The 19,614-nt window shown below is 41.6% G+C and overlaps 3 protein-coding genes across 6 annotated transcripts; all 3 read left to right on the forward strand.

Annotated features, from left to right (window-relative positions):
* Positions 1-934: 934 nt before the first annotated feature.
* LOC115252774 (putative FERM domain-containing protein FRMD8P1) lies at positions 935-6,567 on the forward strand. Its single transcript, XM_029848857.1, has 11 exons — positions 935-1,302; positions 1,985-2,076; positions 2,174-2,341; positions 2,659-2,760; positions 3,223-3,281; positions 3,390-3,556; positions 3,718-3,933; positions 4,022-4,145; positions 4,227-4,376; positions 4,747-4,969; positions 5,047-6,567. The coding sequence occupies exons 2-11, from the start codon at positions 1,992-1,994 to the stop codon at positions 5,151-5,153; spliced, it is 1,401 nt and encodes a 466-aa protein (XP_029704717.1). The 5' UTR covers positions 935-1,302; positions 1,985-1,991; the 3' UTR covers positions 5,154-6,567.
* A 279-nt stretch (positions 6,568-6,846) lies between these two features.
* On the forward strand, positions 6,847-12,005 carry LOC101068992 (VPS51 subunit of GARP complex). Of its 3 annotated transcripts, none has more exons than XM_011611436.2 (12): positions 6,847-6,897; positions 7,081-7,339; positions 7,641-7,770; positions 8,161-8,307; positions 8,403-8,622; positions 9,040-9,931; positions 10,158-10,373; positions 10,473-10,556; positions 10,640-10,774; positions 10,892-11,013; positions 11,095-11,182; positions 11,255-12,005. In XM_011611436.2, the coding sequence occupies exons 2-12, from the start codon at positions 7,148-7,150 to the stop codon at positions 11,513-11,515; spliced, it is 2,487 nt and encodes an 828-aa protein (XP_011609738.1). In that variant the 5' UTR covers positions 6,847-6,897; positions 7,081-7,147; the 3' UTR covers positions 11,516-12,005. The 3 variants fall into 3 exon arrangements, with proteins under 3 accessions (XP_011609738.1, XP_011609739.1, XP_011609740.1); XM_011611437.2 differs by having other exon boundaries at positions 6,854-6,897; positions 7,135-7,339; XM_011611438.2 differs by having other exon boundaries at positions 6,875-7,080; positions 7,158-7,339.
* Positions 12,006-12,396: 391 nt separating this feature from the next.
* On the forward strand, positions 12,397-19,531 carry LOC101069224 (delta(14)-sterol reductase). Of its 2 annotated transcripts, none has more exons than XM_003971060.3 (11): positions 12,397-12,503; positions 13,299-13,379; positions 13,545-13,741; positions 13,845-13,899; positions 14,117-14,311; positions 14,729-14,832; positions 15,664-15,783; positions 16,089-16,257; positions 16,337-16,417; positions 16,600-16,722; positions 18,082-19,531. In XM_003971060.3, the coding sequence occupies exons 2-11, from the start codon at positions 13,307-13,309 to the stop codon at positions 18,240-18,242; spliced, it is 1,278 nt and encodes a 425-aa protein (XP_003971109.1). In that variant the 5' UTR covers positions 12,397-12,503; positions 13,299-13,306; the 3' UTR covers positions 18,243-19,531. The 2 variants fall into 2 exon arrangements, with proteins under 2 accessions (XP_003971109.1, XP_029704816.1); XM_029848956.1 differs by lacking the exon at positions 12,397-12,503 and adding an exon at positions 12,512-12,755.
* The last annotated feature ends 83 nt before the right edge of the window (positions 19,532-19,614 follow it).

Consider the following 19,614-nt stretch of genomic DNA (forward strand, 5'->3'; position numbering starts at 1 on the left):
ACACATGTAAATATATTTTTTTTGCACCAAGTGGTCAATTTATGACGGAATGCTTCAATTTGAAAAGAGAGCAAATTCCATGACACAAATTTAAGGGATACTTTTTTTTTCTATAATCAGATGACAGAAAAAATGAATCCATACCATATTACTGTTCATAACCACCACACAATCTCATGCTCTTCCTGGGAGGTGATAGAATGGGAGGATTATGAGGTTGGATTAATTGATGTCAGTAATGCAGTGAAAGCCATCAAGTGTGTCCTCTCCCCTGACATCTTTGTAAAAGCTTTTAATCTCATTTATTAATACTCAACCTGCTGCCCTTGCAGTTATAGACACCTGTGTCAGGTGAATGTTGTCCAGCAACGCCAGGGCTTTGTTTGCTTGTCTTAATTCCGACAAAACATTAACATTTATTGTCAAAATCCACATTCCTTGGTCAGTTCACCTACCACACCCTCCATAATGTCAAATGTCTATCAGAAAGAAACAAAGTGTAAAGTATGGGATCAATTGGTAATGTCAAAGAATATGTATAGATTTATTAAAGGTCCTTTTGAAAACAGATTGTTGAGTGTTTTTTTTGTAGTAGAGCGCCCTCTTCTGACAGACGACCTAGATACGACTAATGATAGTAGTACGTAGTATCAATAATAATAATAATAATAATAATAATAATAATATAACTATTGTAGATTAGTGGCGAAACCGTACAATATCAGCGTATTTCTTTTTTATTTTATGGAAAAAAACAACATTACTTTAAAGTTTAAACAATCTTTCCTCTCATTTTTTGAGAAACATCTGGTCACGTGACAGCCCGGCAAGGACGCACTCTGTGACGTAGATTTGGGGATCATTTTCAGGATCAGACAATTTGAACCGACTCTCTGTCGGAAAGATTTGGAATTTTACATATGTGATCTGTATTGTCGCGCAAGGGCTGTTATTTCAGACACTTTGTGGTGTTTTCGTTGAGCTGTTGGCCTCGCAGTATAATAATAATAATAATAATGTGGACATTTTCAGCCCCCGGAGTGAAGTCACGGCCGTGATATGTGGTTCACATAACACGGCTCATCCGGGAAATGCCCACTGAAACTGTTGCAGCTGCCCGGAAAGCTAGTTCAGGACAAGTGTTGGTTAGCTGTAGCCCGGGCAAAAACAAGCAGGCAATTATTCAAATCTCCAATGTGTTTATGCCTAAAGCCACAGGAGGTTAGGGAATATTTACACTAGCAGAAGGATTCCAGTGAGACTATCGGCTGCAAGTGGAGCCAGATTTTCCAGACTTGACAGGTAGGTGGACAGACACAATTTGTTCCCAAACTTACTGTTAGCACTGAGTTTTACCACGCTGAACCCCAAAGTTCACTAACGCAGTATTTTAAGATTTCGAGTACAAAGTCTCTTCTGAATGTCAGTCAAGGTATAAATTAATCACGGCAACTATTTGTGACATTACCAGTTCGCCTGCAGCTAAGCTAGCTTGGGCTTTAGCTAATGGAATCCAGTGTCAGTTGACATTTCTCTTGGCTAATTCCACCATTGTTTGTTTCCTGTTGTGATTCTGGCGAGCATAGATTCGCCACACCACCGTCTACTAAGTCTGAGCTTCTGTGTTTCCCCATATCAGTTAACTTTTTTCAAGATTCCTTCTCACTAAATACCAAATAGACTGGAACCAAAATGAAAGGCAGTGGAGATCAAATGTAGTTGGTTGGGATCCTCTGGTTTTAGCACATGGTGTTAATGAGACATCGTCTAGCATGATGATGTCTTTATTTAGATTCAATTTATGGCTATATGGTCAATATGAGCACCACAAAGATTTTGGTGAACACAGATTAATTCCTCTAGTTCCTGTGGGTCACATTAAATATTCCACCTACTGATTATTATGGTTACTAAGCATATTATACTGTGCTAGAATGCATTCTGAAAGGATGTGATGTAACTGTGAGTGCCTTCTGTGTTACAGATTAGAAATGGAAGATGATTGCAGTTTTCCTGATTCATCAGGCGATCATTCGCAAAGGGGAAGTGTCGCCTCCTCTGCAACGCTTTCCCGTGGTGTGTGCCACAATTACAAGCACAATTAATGCTCTGTGATAGAAGAATTTGTTCTGGATGACATTCCATTTAGAATCTTGTTCTTATGTTTGTGCAGCTCAAGATGTCCTTGTTTATCTGTTCGGTGAGAGTGCCGTTCACCTCACATTAGAAGGCCTTGGGACAGTGACCGTACAGGAGTTGGGACAAAGTGTTCGTGAGGCTCTCCATATACCGGATTCTGCTCGGGAAGTGTTTGCCTTCTGGCTTTGTTCTCCACTGCTTGGTGAGAGCACACAATCAATATGATAATTTTTTGGCCTTTAAGAATATTACACGCTGGTATTTGATCAGACCAATTCAGCAGGGTTTTAATGTGGTTGCCTATGTAGGCCTCAACAAGTTGGCCTTATACAGCATTGCATGAAGTAAATTGGCTCAGAGTTGAATACTTTATAGAATTGTATTTATTCAACTGTTAATACAAAACAATGGTCCGGCTCCTGAAGTATGTACCTTAGACATGGCCCAATTACCATTTGTTGCACCTTATTTTAACATGTGCACCTTAAATCTTAAATTTTCTGCCTCATCACCTTTTAGATTTGCAGTTAAAGCTGAGGCATCAACCATACAAGCTGTGCCGTCAGTGGCAGGACCTATTGTACCGCTTCACCGATGCCTCAGAAGAAGACATTTCACAAGGTGAGAGACGGGACTTTGCTGGTGCTCTGGGCTGCCATTGAAAAGTAAAATACTAGCTGTCTGAAGTTGTCTGCTATTTTATCAATAGGGTTCCATAAAGCTGAATACAGTCAAATAAGTTTTGGTTGATGAAGGTAAAAGTTTGCAAAAGAGGTGTTGGAAGTCTGGAGTTTGTTAATGGTTTAACACTTTAACTAGAAAATTCCACACGTGTTAGTTCATTTTGTGCCTTTTTCAAAGAACTGGTGAAACGGCTGTAGCTTGCGTTGCCAAAAACGGGGGGTACAGTAGTGACAACTTAGTAATACAAGCAAAAACGAAATGAATCGTTACTGTTGAATAACGTTATAATAATTGCTAAGCACAGGCAGCAACGTCTCTAGGTTAATGCAGTTTTGGTTTGAGAATCAGCAACACGTTGACTTTTGTCTTTATGTCCATGGTTTTTTTTTTTTTCTACAGATGAACCGTATCTCCAGTTCCGACGCAATGTGTTTTATCCTAAATCTAAAGAGCAGCAGGTACTGGTTCTTCACAACGCTTCGCTCCAGCTAAACAACAACTCTTATTAGATGAGTAGATTTTGAAGAAATAACACACAAGCATATTAATCTCTGATTGTCCAACAGATTGAGGATGAAGCTGTGCTGAGGCTGTTGTACGATGAGGCCAAGAGCAACATTCTTGCTGGTCGATACCCCTGTGATCCCGAACACTGGACAGATCTCGGAGCCTTGTCTTTTGCTCTTGATGAGGGCACTGGCCTTGATGACCAACAATTTGCTACTGTTTTAAAGTAAGTTAAAGAGCTTGCTTAGAAACAGATTTAAAACTGAATTTTTGATGTATATCTATGTAATGTACCAGTGATATGGTGATATATCCCCTTTGATTTTACAAATAGTCAGATTTTTTATTTTATTTTTTTTGCTGGTGGTCTTGATTGCTTTAAAACAGAGAGAAGAAAGTGTCTTCCTACGTGCCTGCACATGTTGCCATAGGGAGTGGGGGATTGTTCTCCACTCTGAGAGGGAAGTCAAGCCGTCAGGCAGGTGTGGAGCAGAACCTTTTGGCAGCATATAGAAAACTCTGCACATCTGTTGGAGACTCTCCTGAGCCCACACAGCTCCTGCACCAGTACCTGCACACCTGTCACACTTTGCCTTATTATGGGTGAGTAATCTGTGCTTCTTACTCATCCTCACATGACTTCATTTAAAGTCAATATCCTTTGCTGTCATTTAATTTTTCTCAACTTCAGGTGCGCTTTATTTCTCGGCGAGATTGACAAACCGTCACAAGGGATTCTCCAAAGAGGAAAGCGTAAAACTGTGAATGTGGGAATCTGCCTGGAGGGGGTTTATGTGATGGACGCCAAAGAAAAGGTGACATGTTTTTCACTTTGCTTGGGCATAACACCTTAGTTGGGTATCATCCTCATCTCTGCTGCACTGAATGTGTCGCAGCATGTGCTGCTTGGCTTGCAATTCAGCGAGCTTTCCTGGGACCACAGCTACCCTGAAGAGGAGGGGGACTCACACATTCTTTGGCTGGAGTTTGATGGTGAGGAAGACGGCACTGCTGTCAACAAGCTACTGAAGATCTACTCGAAACAAGTAAGAAAAATGTCATCAGCCAGTCAGTATGTTGTGGTTGCTGCTTGCCTCAGATCTGTGGCGAATTATTTAACTGTTGCCAGAGCGAGGTGACAGATGTGGTTACGATTGTGTCTCACTTCTGCTGAAGGTCTCTGGAGAGCTCATTGCTGCTGATGTTTTTGAGGAGGTTTATGAATGGTGCTGCTTGAGCTTTGTTCTCAAAAGAGCAAAACACGGTGTCATCGCTGAAATGTTAAAAAGACCAGTGTGGGCCACCAGATGGTGATGAGGCGTTACATAACCTGAGGACAGCAGATCCTCTTCAAGCTTTAATCCTGCAGTTCAGCTGTTTTATCCTGTCTTTTCAAAAACTGCTTTATTTGAACAGGCCGAGCTAATGAGCGGCTTCATTGAATTCTGTGTGGAGCTCAATTCTGGATCTGAGGGAGGGGCTGCAGGTGAAACTGACAGGGAGGACGTCCCACAGTCCGCCAATCAGGAAGGCAGGCACAAGAATGGACGCGGAGGACGGCGCGGGATGCTGCACAGACAAAACAGCGTGGTATGCAGTCGAGTCCACACGCTAAACACCATCAGCTACGTGGACACTGGTGAGTGTATTACAGGACGTTGGCTTGTAAATTATTTCTACTTCCGTCGTGACCATATGTCTGTTGTGTTCTCTCAGGAAAAGAAATCAAGCGCTTGAAGCCCAAGAGAGCTGCATCCTTTTTTACCCGGCAAGCACCCGCGTACTCGGCTGTACAAGTGTTAGAGAGTCTGGAACAGGGTTAAACAGCTCCAACCCTCAGCAGCATAGACCAAACTTGATCATTTTACACTGATATTCAAAGACTTGACAGATGAGACGTTCGACTAATTTAACATGTAAACACCCAAGAGGACCAAGGAAGTCATTCAAGTGTTACAATATTTATCTTTTTGTACATAAAGACAGTTTAGCGATGCAAAAACAATATTTCATTGAATGACATTTGATCAATAAGACAAAGACAAGCCTTAGAGAAACACTCCTACAGAGAACTGTTAGTTTACATCACCTTTTTGTTTTTTCTGCTGTGACTCAAAATTACTAAACATTTTCACCTTTTAACTTTAATACCTAGGGATTGAACCCGTCAGTAGTCACTATTAATAAATATACTGTAAATGCCCCTCCAAAGCGTTGGCGCCAACTCTTTATAGTCGGCCAACCCACCATTTCCGGGGTGATCTAAGGACTCGGTACCATTATCCTGCATCTCAATCTGCCTGTGCCTTATTCTAATGAACCGTGACAAAAAAGAAAATTGTGGTAGAAACATAAAACAGTTTGTTACTGATCTTAAAAAAACTCATGTGAGCACATTTTCTGTGCTGTGTACATTTGGCTTTTTATTGAATTGACATGTTTGATATTTGCTGTTGTAACACTTTTCCAAACTAGAATCACGCGACTAATGTCAAGCATCTCACAGCATCTCTTTAGGGAAGCTACATTCACCCAAAACTCAGAATATTACTGTAATATTGGGGTGCAATTCACACAAATTGGAGGTTGTTTTTGTCTTTTCTGCACATTCAGAATCTTTAACAAATCCTTTCATTTTTGAAATGTGGCTCCAATCGTGTTCTTCCTCAGTCAGATCAGCATGCAGACCTCTGAATGTTTTTACATCTTTATGCTCTGACCTGTTATGTCTGTAAACTGAGTGCAGCAGACCAGTATGTTGTTGCATATTCACACTATGCATGTCACATTGTAGAATAGCCATTCCAGCAGATTACACATTTGATACTGCACTATTTACACTACTACTTTGATCTTTAATCTGCAGATAGGATTTTGTTAGATTTTTGGGACAGAATTTTGCTGATTTTCAGGAGATTCAGTTGTTTGTAGACCAGAATGAAGTGGAGAAGTTGCTTGTGTTGTCTTTTTTCCCCTCTAAGCATTCACTGCAGAAGCATTAAGTGCCTATTCTTTGTACTGTTTTTGACATTGGATACTTTCATTGTTGTTATGTTTTTCGTTTTGACACAATTTTTTGTAATGTATTTCCCAGTATTTTAACTAGACCATATATTTCACCTTCCTAGTTTATGATGTTCTGATACCTCACTGGACTAGTGTGGAGCAGTGTGTTAGGCTTATTCTGCCTTCTGTAAGATATATTTGATGTGTTTTAATAAAGATGTGCAAAATGGACTTAATTCCTTGGAAATGGATAATTGGGAATCAATCAATAGTAAATACACTTTACTAACAGTGTCTACATTCAGCCAATAAAACCGAGCTATGTGTATATAGAAAGACAATAGCGCAGTTAAGTGTTAACATTGTTACTAATTGGAAAATTATTAATCATGTGAACTGTTTGCTGATTGCTAAGGTGCGAGGAAAGGAAATAAAATCAACGTAAATAGAAAAATACCGACGTACGTACCCTCGCCCAGCGTGATCTATCACGTCATCACGTACAGACAACCCGACGAGCACCGGATTGGCCACAAACCCGGAAACACAAACGTGTTCAAGGTGCTACAATAAAGTCTCTTATGTTAGGTTTATATGTTTTCGGAGAAACATGACCGGTTTTACAAGCTAATTACAACAAAAAGCGTTTTATTAATATCAAATAGTTCTTCTACCTATTTTTGAGTCACTAAATAGCACGACTTTACAGTTTCCGACGGCGTTTGTTCTGTTTTCTTCCGGCAGGTAAACACCCACCATTGTCGATTATCGCCATTTCACTGGTCCATTTTCTGGCAGGGTTCTGCACATTATGGATGCAGAGACTAGCGATTCGGCTGCCAGTCAGATGTCGGATGATTCCGGCAGGAGACGCAGGGTGCACGGCATGCTGAAGCTCTACTACGGGCTGAACGAGGAAGGAAAGGCCGACGAGCAACCGAGGTCCCTGGATCCTTGTGACATCAACGGGCCGCATTTCGACCCCGAACTCTATCTCAACAAGGTAAGTGACCTGTGCTTTTACCTTCGTCTGCAGGTATTAAACACACATCTTGTCATTATGTGCTAGTCTGAGCTGAAGTGTCACCTTTTATCCACGTGAATCTTAGATAGTCTGGTTAAAGTACAACCCAATGATGTTTCTCATGGTCACCACAGTGTCATAGTAATGAGATTGTCATAGCAAAACCGAAAAGGAAATTGTATTATTTTCTTTACTGGGTGTTTCTAATATTTGCATTAGTAAATGTGTGTTATAGAGTAATATGCAGACTAAATAGGTTTTGGTAACTGTTGGTCTGCAGCTCAGAAGGGAGTGTTCTCTTGCTGAATTGATGGACCATGAGACCTGCATGGTCAAGCAGATCCGCTCACTGGATAGTGACATGCAGACGCTGGTGTATGAAAACTACAACAAATTCATATCGGCAACAGGTAAAGAAAACATCTGACTCACAGTCTTCATTTACTTGGGATCACATTTTTTTATTAGATGCTGTTTTTTATCCTGTATTTGCCTTTGAGCGTGCATACGTTTCCTTAATTTAGTTTTTGTCAAGTTCCTGCATGGTAGCTTTATGTGTGAATACACGACGCTCCTTACCCACCAGTCAGTTGGAAAATATCTTCACCAACTGTCCCCCAGTGACAGCCAACATCACTCAAAGATGAGGGCACATTTGATATTTGCTGCCGTTCTCCCTTCTCTATGACATCTCTGCAACGAGATGGGACAAAATTTGATTTAAAAAAAAAATATTCATGTAAGTTCACTCTTTATTTGTCCTTGAGTTATAGTATCAAACCTATTCTTGCAATTTTTAGACACCATAAGGAAGATGAAGAATGACTTCAAAAAGATGGAGGATGAAATGGATTGCCTATCTGCTAACATGGCGGCCATCACTGAGTTTAGCGCTCGCATTAGTGGTACTCTTCAAGACCAGCACACACAGATTACAAAACTCTCAGGTGACTTTGAGGTTGTTGTTTTGCTTGTTCTGTATACTTATAGAAATAGTAAATAGATCAAATTTCCCACACTTGTTTGTTGTGTTCCATTTCAGGGGTTCACACCCTCTTAAGGAAGCTGCAGTTTCTGTTTGAACTGCCCGCACGACTAAACAAATGTTTGGAGCTGCAGGCCTACGCTCAGGCAGTGAAGTCCTACCGCCATGCCCGATGTGTGCTGCAGCAGTACAGCCACCTGCCCTCCTTTAAAGGAATTCAGGATGACTGTCACGCCATCATGAACAAGCTGGCGCAGGAACTCCGGCAGAAGTTCAGGTCTGTCAGCCTTTAGATGACAAAAGACATTTTGATGGATCATGACAGTGAAGCATTGATATTGAAGAATTGAAACATTGAAGAACTTTAAAAAAATAATTCATGCAAAATGAACAACTGTCTATGTGAGAGGTCAGTAAAGGCTTTACATATCATTTATATTGGACAGTCTTATGTCAAATATCTGGACCCCAAAGTTAGAACTTAAAATTATGAAAATATCAAGACTGGTCTGCAGTTTCCTTATTTTCTACTGGTGGCCATTAAGCAGTAATGCTCTGATTAAAATGTATTAAATAGCTTAATTGAATTAAATTAAATTAAATTAAATATTTAAATTAATTAAATAGCAAAGTTTATCACTAAATGCTAAAACATGATTTTATTTAGTTCCTCATGGTTTTTTTTGTTTCATAGGGATGGCGGGTCAAGCTCTAAAGAATTATCAGAATGTGTGGACCTGCTGCTACAGTTGGATGAGCCAGCAGAGGAGCTGTGTGATAAATTCCTGAGCCACGCACGGTCCCGGCTTGAGTTGGACCTTCAGGGTCTGGAAGTAGAGATAAGACCTTACCCTTCTGCCTCAGTAGGAAGAAGTGCTTCTGAACGCAGGTCATCATCTGTCAACTCCCCAAATGCCAGCAGTGTATCTTCTCCCACCCCTAACACCGACATCCTGGAGTTCATCGACAGAGGCTGCAACGAATTTGTCAGCAGCTTGTGTCTAGTTATTACATCATATCAAGAACTCTTCATCAACCATGCTCAGAAAGGCGAGCTCGTTGCTATAAATATTTCCGAAATGGCAAACGAGAAATTGCACGGCTTCGTGGATGATCTGGCTGCTCGCTATTTCTCACTTGTAGAGCGTAGGATACAAGAAGAGAGGGGAGTAGCAGATAACTCTCTCTTAGTCCGCGCACTCGACCGCTTCCACCGCAGACTTCAGGCTGTGGCCAAACTGCTGCCAGGCTCCACTGTTCCAATCCAGGGGACTGAAATTGTGATCCGTGCTGCGACGGACCGTGTCAAACAGTACCTCACTGCCCTGCAGAGTTTCTACATGGACAGCTTGACGGACGTGAGGCAGGCCCTGGCCACGCCTCGACTCTCCGCAACCGGCACTTCCATGGCTGCTGGCGGTGCTCTTCTGGGAGGGCCTACCTCCAGCAGAGACACTCACACCAGCCTGCCTGAGCTGCTCTCCTCACTGTCTGCTTCTATTCTCAATCAGATTAAATCAGTGCTGACGTCGGTGCATCTTTTCACAGCTAAAGACATTACGTTCTCCAACAAACCATACTTCAAGGTGAAGGGATTCTATTTTTCTGTCGTATGAGCCACAGTTGCTCAGCTAAATATTGTTAAAATAGTAATAATTTCTCTATTTAAGATATCAATACTTATCAATATTTCTTATTCTTACCAGGGCTCAATAATTTGATGAACTATAATTTGGGTTTTTGCAAATGTTCTCTGAAGTTTTAGGGTGAAGCATTTTTGTTATTAATCCCGTTTCATTCTTTTCCTTACAGGGTGAGTTCTGCAGTCAGGGTGTACGTGAGAGTCTTGTGGTGAGCTTCATCAAATTTGTGTGCCAGTCTTCCCGCCAGTTTTGTGAGAGCACAGGGGACAAAGGCGGCTCGACCCCACCGGCCCTCCTGCTGCTGCTCTCCCGTCTCTGCCTGGACTATGAAACCTCCACCATCTCCTATATACTCACACTGACAGATGAGCAGTTCCTAGTGCAGGTTGAACAGACTTACAGAAAAAAATCAGCACAAGACACACATAGAGTTTAAGCATGCAGTTGATGAAGGTAAACTTACATCCACCTATTCTTGTCCCAGCACCACAGCCCAGTCACACCTGTCACAACTTTATGTGCAGAAGCAAGAGAGGCAGCACAGAAACTACTGAACCATTATGTAAAGGTGGGGTTTCATCTGCAACACACAAGTCAACAGACATCAGACTACAAAGAGACCTTTTCTTTAACCTGTTAATGTGTTTCTAGGTGCAGGGACTGATTATCTCCCAGATGTTGAGAAAGAGTGTGGAAACACGCGACTGGGTAAATACCATCGAGCCACGAAATGTCCGAGCCGTGATGAAGCGGGTGGTGGAGGATACTACCTCAATTGACGTGCAGGTCCGGTTTGCATTCTGTTCAAATCACCATCTGAGGTTCAGTCCTCAGTGCTACTCTTTAAATGCCATCACCATGTGTGGGGAGAGGATCTTCTGAATGGGCTGTGCTTCACTACAGGTCGGGCTGCTCTATGAAGAAGGTGTGAGGAAAGCACACAGCAGTGACTCCAGCAAAAGGACTTTCTCTGTTTACAGCAGCTCCAGGCAGCAAGCGCGCTATGCAGCCAGCTACACCCCCAGGTCGGGGAATAGTAGTAAACTCTCAGCTTTGTTCCCTGTTTGAGATGTCACCTGACATTTTTTTCTTGTGAATCTCTGCAGTGCCCCTATGGATACTAATCTGCTGAGCAATATACACAAGTTGTTTTCAGAACGGATCGACATCTTCAGCTCAGTGGAGTTCAACAAGGTGCGTTCATGTGCTTCTCGCAGTCTAACCTTACTAAAAATGTGTCACTCACACCCACGCCGCTCTCTCCAGGTCTCTGTGATGACAGGAATTATCAAAATCAGTTTAAAGACGTTCCTGGAGTGCGTCCGGCTGCGCACATTTGGCCGCTACGGGCTTCAGCAGATCCAGGTTGACTGTCACTACCTGCAGATGTACCTGTGGCGCTTCGTCTCTGATGAGAACCTTGTGCACTTCTTGCTGGACGAGATAATGGGCAGCTCCGCCCACCGCTGCCTGGATCCTGTTCCAATGGAGCAAAGTGTGATTGAAGTCATCTGTGAGAGGGGCTGAGATTAAAGTGCAACAGGACTGATATCTGAGACTGTCACATGGATATTAAACTGATCTAGGTTCAGATGATGCCGTGTAATGTGTGCATGCATTCTCAGTTGGTTTCTATCAAAAAAAGAGGTGAAGCCTATTGACTTAAGATCAGTTTTACATATTTTAGTGTTGCGAAATGTGTAACATTTTAAACACTTGGCTTGCTTAAGTGACTTTAGAGGGAAAGTGGAGCAGATCTACATTTTAATCCAGGCTCAGGCATTGTTTTTTTTGTTTTTCTGAGAATTAGATTGGATTTGATGTAAAAGATCAGAGAAAATAGGTTCCTTTAACTTATTTTTATTTTCCAGTATAGAAAAAAGTAAGCGACACGATACAGAAGTTTTTAAACACGTTTGCCTTAAAATAAGTGTATTGCTGGGGGCTGCAGATTGACAATGATGAACAAATGTGTCCTGTGAAAATGTCACGTATTAATAAATGCTTTTAGGGGTCTTTTTTTTCTCTCTCTGAATAATTTAAAGTCCGTCTAAACCACTACAGCTAATCTACTGATTATCTATTTTGCTGTGCATGTCTCAGAGAAATTATGTAGAATATGGTTGAATGTATGTGTGTACAATTAAATTTACTCGTTTGATAGTCTAAGGGTGATCTATTAAAAAAGAAAACTCTGATAACAGTAAAATATGCCGTTATTGACGTTTATTTTAACAATCCTAACGTGTCGATGGTAACACAGGTGTATTTCACAACATCTGCCAGCCCTCCGTCACTGTCGCTCATTCGACTGTCGCCACCTGATGAGATCATTTGATTGGCTATGGAAAGTTGTCCCCGCCCTCTTCTGATACCTGCTGAGCGATCTGATTGGCCGAGAGGGCGTTTCGTGCCTCGCGGACGTGTTCCGGGGGCGTTTCTATCAGCAGCTTTTTGGATGGATGCACTCCGGTATTAAAAGCGTTTTCGGCTCACATCTGCGCGTCTCTCTCAGGTAAGGTAAAGTCGGACAGCATCAGGAGATCGACCGCGTTTGATATTTTAATCATCTTGTTTTTAAAGACGCCCCGGCTAAAGAGGCCTCGGCGTTATATTGTCACAGCAGGGACACACAGGACTTCAGACCTGAACTTTGTCTCCAGTCTTTATAACAACAGTTGCATCAGTGCCGGTAGAAGAGCTTTTCTTTGGTATCTAGTTGGTCGTCCTGGAAACGAATTGAATTGTGATCAATTAAATATCACAGGTTCGTTTTCACTACCTCGAATGTCAATGAACTCAGTTATAAAGTAAGAGATAAGGGAAATTACATTGATTCTATTGATATAAACAATGGGAATAAAATTCCTAAATTGTACCATATACTAGTTATATTATATTCATATTTAACCTTACCTTACCAAATACCTTTCACGTATTTGCTGATTACCTACAGAATCATCTTTAAATGTGTTTATTTTAAGGTGGATTTATTAAACGTGTTATATTGAGATTTTAAAAATGTAATACATACACTAATTATATCATATATGAACTCACAGTATGTTTAACTGTAAATTTTACAACAAATAAATTCATTGTCAAAATTATATTTACTATCAGATTTTACCCATGTACTAATTATATAATGAAACTTTTTTTTTACCTACAAAACTAGCTTCGGTCATTAAATCTCACAGGTGAATGGAACTCATGACCATATGTACTACCTATTACTTTGTAATTTGGAACTTTGTTTTAAGACTTCAGTCTGTCTAAATAAAATATGCCTTCTTTTATTTTTCTGCAGGACCAAAAATGAAGCCAACCATTCAAGCACTGAAGAACAAAACCTCCCATGATGCTCAGAGAGAGTTTGGAGGAACGCTGGGTGAGACAATACAACAATCATGTTTTTTGTGCTCATTGAGTAAAGTCCTTGGTTTTTCTCCTAAAATTATTGGAATGAATGATTACGGTTTGTTTTCATATGATGATTATATCTTATTTTATCTCCTACCACCACCCCTTCTGATCTAACCTATCCACCTCTCAGGTGCCCTGTTCATTCCCACCTTACTTCCCTTGACGGTCCTGTTCCTGACCTCTGTGAGTCGGTCCTCCGAGGCCAGTGTGCTCTGCTGGCCCCCTCCTCTACCCTCAGCTGAGCAGTTGTGGGACCCTCTGGCCCCTGTGCTGCTGCTGGGCTGGATCAGCCTGCATGTTGTCCTCTATTTCATGCCACTTGGAAAGGTATGATGAATGTAGTGTGCGTGTTGGGGGGTAGTCGAAGACAGAATGTTTCCTCTGCTTTTTAAACTATGATGTCATTGATGAACCGTGTGTTTATCTGCAGGTGTCTGAAGGACTAGTGCTGAGGGACGGAAAGCGTCTTAAATATCCTATAAATGGTATCGTTGCTTCATGTTTCATGGTTGTACTTTGTCAAACTTTACGTGTGATTCTGTCGCATGTTTGAAACGTTCCAGTCTATTGCATGTGCCACCCTGAGCCTCAGTCTAGTGGGCTTCAACAGCTGAAGACTTTATTCACAGCAGCCCGTGGCAGACTGCTTTCCTCCGTCTCCTAAGCAACAGCGATGTGGATTGGTTTATTTCTGCCCTGCAGGGTTCCACAGCCTATGCATCAGCTGCGCGTTGTTGCTATTGTTGATGGGTCTCGGTGCCCAGCTGGGGTCTGTGTTCGACCTGCTGTTGCCTCTGGCCATGTGCTCAATAGCGCTGTCGTTCCTGCTCTCCATCTACCTCTACATCCGTTCCTTCTGGGCTCCTTCTCATGCTCTCGCTTTAGGAGGCAATACAGGTGAGGATGTTCATCTCAGGCACAAAAATACCCCGTCTGTGGGCTTTTTCTTCCATTTATGAAGGATCCTGTTATTCCTCTGTGTACTCTTCAACGCTCAGGCTCTCCACAAGCCTGCAGGCTGCATCAGCAACACTTTTATATTAACTGACCCCCTTCAACAGTTAGAGTGAATTCTGCTCAATGTGGAGGCAGAAAGCTGAGAACAAGCTGTGGTTGCTCTCAGCTTGTATGGAGGTAAAAGTTTAAAAAAAAGTCACAGAAGGTTTGTGTGACATGGTTTAGGTCCGAATTGAAACGTGAATTATTGAATTGAAACTTAATTTAATGACATGCTCATAGTTTACCGTTTCCTTACTTTTTGAGGAGTGTATAATGTTTGTGTGTGTTTTTGTAATGCACTGCCTCTCTGTTTAGGAAACCCTCTGTATGATTTCTTCATTGGTCGGGAACTGAACCCAAGAGTTGGAAACTTTGACTTGAAGTATTTCTGCGAGCTCAGGCCAGGTCTGATTGGCTGGGTGAGTTACCAATGACATGATGCTCCGTTTCACGTATTTGTTATTAAAACCATAAAGAAAGACAAAAATCAAGTATGACTTAAAACGAAACAAAAAATACAACTTTCTAATTAAATGCATTTAAATCTGTTATAAATATGTTTTGATTAAAATTACTTTTTTACTGGTAATGCTGGTTAGAAACCCACAATTGACCAACAGATGGCGGTGTTGCTCTCCACAGCTTTCCCCCCCATTATGACACGATAAGAAAATGAATAAACTTCTGTCCTTTTTGACAGCAGTATAATTAAGGTGATTTTTTGAGAAGTAGATGTAAGTGTGTCTTATTATTTATGAATATTACCATATAGAATCTACTCAGCATCACACGAAAGGCTCCTATACATCGTAATTATCCGTTATAATCACAGGGAAACATTAGGATCATACAAGGATTGATGCAAACACCCTTTATCTGAATTTTCTTCTGTGATGACAGCACAAACAGCATTAAAGCTTTGTAAATCGGAGTGTTTTAAAGACAGCTGCGTAGGAGAGGACAGAAATAAGCTTCCACCAACTGGCTGCAGACAGTGTGTAGGAGATTTTTCACTTCCTGTTCAACCTTTAAAACTTTTAAGGTTCACCATCTTACAAATGCTTATATTGTCCCAGTAAGCATCTAAAACAAAGCACTGAAGCCGACCCTGTTTAGATGTATTCTGTAATCAAATATGCATTAACCTCTATAGAAATGATAGTGTTCCAGTTGACTGATGTGTCACTGTTAAATGTCTCTAAGAACCACAATCAAGAGGACACAGGTGTAAAGCAGTTATTTTTTCACAGGTGGTTGTAAATCTCGGCATGTTGATGAAGGAGGTGGAGCTTCGAGGTTCCCCGTCACTCGCCATGATTCTGGTCAACAGTTTCCAGCTGCTGTATGTGGCCGATGCCCTGTGGAATGAGGTAAATGTACAGGTGATCCCTCAGCTTTCCAACATCAGTCGACTCGCACGTGGTCTAAAACAAAGATATAAGACCGAAAATAGATATGCTAAAAAGGAACACTACTGAAAAGTAAAAAGGAATCTGAAATCTGAATCATTTGTGACTGAGATGAAAAATCTTTGTTAAAATCTGACATCTGACATTTGGTTGAGTAGAATTCTAGGGAAAAAAAGAAGGAAAATGTCACCTAAAATTGCTCTTACATTTATCTTTTGGTGTTCCAGACTAATCTTTCTCTGATAATCTGCTCTGTGTTTGAACAGGAGGCTGTTCTAACAACCATGGACATCGTGCATGATGGTTTTGGCTTCATGCTGGTGTTTGGAGACCTGGCCTGGGTTCCCTTCACATACAGCCTGCAGGCTGCCTTCCTGGTGGTGCACCCACAGACCCTCAGTTTCCTCGGAGCAGCTTGTATAATCGCGCTCAATGGTAACATAGATGATAAAATGTTAAATGTGGTAAATGTTTAATGGCTGAAGCGAATTCATGTGTCTCTGTTTGTCGCCAGGTATTGGATATTATATTTTCAGAAAGTCCAACTCACAGAAGAACCAGTTCAGGCGAGACCCTTCACATCCAAGCGTAGCAAGTCAGTCTTTTTTTTTCAGAACTTTCTTAAATACATTCACCAAATCTGTGCAAGTTGTCACTCTCCTCTGAAAATGTAATGAATCGCAAAGCCGGGTTGCTTAAGGGCTGTGGAGGAAACTGTAGTGTTAAAATAGAAAGGGTAAGAGGTGTCTGCAGTGCTAAATTTACTCCTCTGCTCAGGACTGGAGACCATCGCCACGGCAACAGGAAAGCGACTGCTAGTGTCAGGCTGGTGGGGTCTTGTTCGTCATCCCAATTACCTCGGTGACCTGCTCATGGCCCTGGCGTGGTCTCTGCCATGTGGTAAGATACACACATGCACAAAATTAACACAAAAACAAAACATTTTTGGATGAAAAATATGGTCATTTTAAGCAATTATGCAGACAAATGGGACCTTATTGTGGCCTAAACTTGCACCATTCAAGACATCAGGTCCCTGAGCTAATAAATGAATGAATGAATACATGAAACAAGCTTTCTCAGTTCTGTTTCAGTTCTGTTTCATCAGCTCTTTTTATCACTCCTTTGGTGTCCTGGTGGAGAGTCGGGAGTGTTTGTGGAATGAAAACAAGAAGTTTTAAATCATGCAAGTATTAAAAGTTAAAGACATTCAATGCTAACATAGAGGAAGTGATGTTTGGATGGCAGTGAGGCTTTCATTACTGTTTTAAGTTCTAAGTTCTCAGTCTGAGTTGTTTAGATTTTACCATATTAGAACAAAGAAAAAGCCAAAAGCACTCAGTGTTGGTGACAGACACAGTAGCAGCTGTCTGCTCCCTTTGTTCCTGTGTCGGCTGCCTCGGATTCCTCTGAAAGCACCCTTCCTAAAATGGCATGTTTCACTCTTCGTTACAGCGCTGCAAATTGCTTTTCAGATGTGAAGTCGTTGCATAAGTACCGTTGTACGTGACCCGACCGTCACCAGAGTCACAGAACTGACGTTACAAAGAGTCAGAAAGGCAGATCCCAGCTGGGCCGAAGCTGAGCGGCAAAGGAGGAATATTAGGAGTATTTGCTGAGAACCTTCTGTCGTCTCCGTGAGGTTTATCGTGATGCATCATGAGCTCTCTGGTATTTACTTCAGCGTTCGTCTGACAGATTATAAGGGAAGCACAGTGAGCAGGATGAATTACAGCTGGTCATCCTCATTATGGATAATTATTCCAATAGTAAAAGATTTTCTATCTCATCGTGGATGATTTTTTTTTTAACCACGGTCATGGTAACAGAGATGGAGCTCTCAAGGTTCGTTTATCAGTGCCTGTGCATGTTTTCATCCTCCTTTAGTTTTGATTCAGAACCTTGAGCTGCATACGGGAGCGAGGAAACAGGCTTCAGCACCCACTGACCTGCAGCCAGATTTTTGATCTGGAGCTGATTAGATATGGTTTTAACTTTTTTCAGCTTTTTCAGTTGTCAAGGTTGGCCAAGAGTTTGCTCTTTTCCACTTCCATGAGTCAGTCATGCCTTGAGCAATGTCCAGATTGGACTAAATATATTTATAGATTCAGGATGACACCTTGAACTTACTCTGGCTTTAGTTTTGGGTCCTTGTTGCCAAATTATCAAACAAACCTGCTCCAAATTCCATGTGTTATTTTGTGAAGAACATTGTTTTTTTACTACATCTTATGAATAATGCGCCTCTCATCTTTCCAGGATTCTCACACCTTCTGCCTTACTTCTACATCATTTATTTCACCATCCTGCTGATTCACCGAGAGGACCGGGATGAGAGACAGTGCAGAGCCAAGTATGGACTAGCGTGGGACACCTACTGTCGACGTGTCCCCTACAGGATCTTCCCTTACATATACTGAAGGGGACTACAGGACAAAACTGCCTCAGCTTAATCATTTATCTACAATCAGAAGCAGCAAAAATTAATTTATTACGTTTTTGTTCAAGCTCAAGCAGAGCTTTGGACAATCTGAGTAACACTCTCTTGTGTCCAGTTCAGAAGAGACACAGGACATCTTTTAATTTTTAATTAAAGACATGAAATAAGACATTCCAAAAAAAAAAGCACATTTCCTTAATAACCTTGCTGCCTTCTGACACCGTGTGTATCGTGTTTAATATGTTTTCATCTGTAAAATCAAGCAAAACAATGAGCTGACACCCAGTCTGGTCACGTTGGAAGGAATTGTGCGCATGTTTGGAAAATAGAAGCTCCTGAAATGCCAGAACAGCTGCGGAATGTGCTCAGAAGAATACAGATAATAGGCTGGGATGTGTGTGTGCGCATGTGTGCGTGTGTGTGTGTGCGTGTCGGGGTGATCATCATCTTTCCCTCATGCCATTACCATCCTGTAAAATAGATGTTTGCAGTCCAGCATTTATTCCAGTACAGGCAGCTAGACGCTCTGGAAGCAGTGACCCCCCTCCCCCTAACACACACACACACACACACACACACACACACACTCCTGGGGGCTGGTGCAGCTCTGGTGCAAAGTTCTGTGCTTCCGCTTTGCCCTTTTCTATTCTGAAGCGTCGGTAAATAATACTCCTCTCGCATACAGCGAGCAGCGGGGTGACCAAATGACGGAGCACTCTATTGATGCGCACCTTTATTTTTCACTTTTTAAATCCATTTCCAGCACAGTCATCCCCCCCCCGGCCCTCGCCCACGCAGCCCTCCAGCTATTTCGTGTTGTTTTTCATATGCTGAGTGCTAATTAAGACAGTACTTGCGTAACACCACATTGTCTCCATTGTGTCTCGGATTTCTCCGCTCTGAAAAGTAATAACTGTAACGTCACTGCCATGTTCAGGTATGAGCAGTTCACATGTTGATATGATCGCATGACTGTAGCTACGGCAACCGGCGAACTAAACAATAGTCATGGTGTCAGTTAATTTTAAAGCCACCCATGTTCATGCAACTAAGTCATAGAGTAATAAATAACCTCTATCATATCAGCATTTGACAGCAATAAACATGATACTAATGACTCCTGTATTTAAATATTTGACCTTTTAGATTGATTTTTACTCGAATTTTCACTTCACATAATAGTTTGCTCATAATGAAACACGTCTGTAGAGAAACATAATAACGTTGTCCTACTGGTGCTTTTACTTCCGTCAATAAAAAGAGTCTTTGGAATTGAATTCTTTCCCATCATGCACCTCTGCAGATGCTTCCAATTGGCAGTTTGTGTCGATGTGGAGGAGTTTTGTGTTGTG

Source organism: Takifugu rubripes, chromosome 15 (genome assembly GCF_901000725.2).
Source record: "Takifugu rubripes chromosome 15, fTakRub1.2, whole genome shotgun sequence".
NCBI lineage: Eukaryota > Metazoa > Chordata > Actinopteri > Tetraodontiformes > Tetraodontidae > Takifugu > Takifugu rubripes.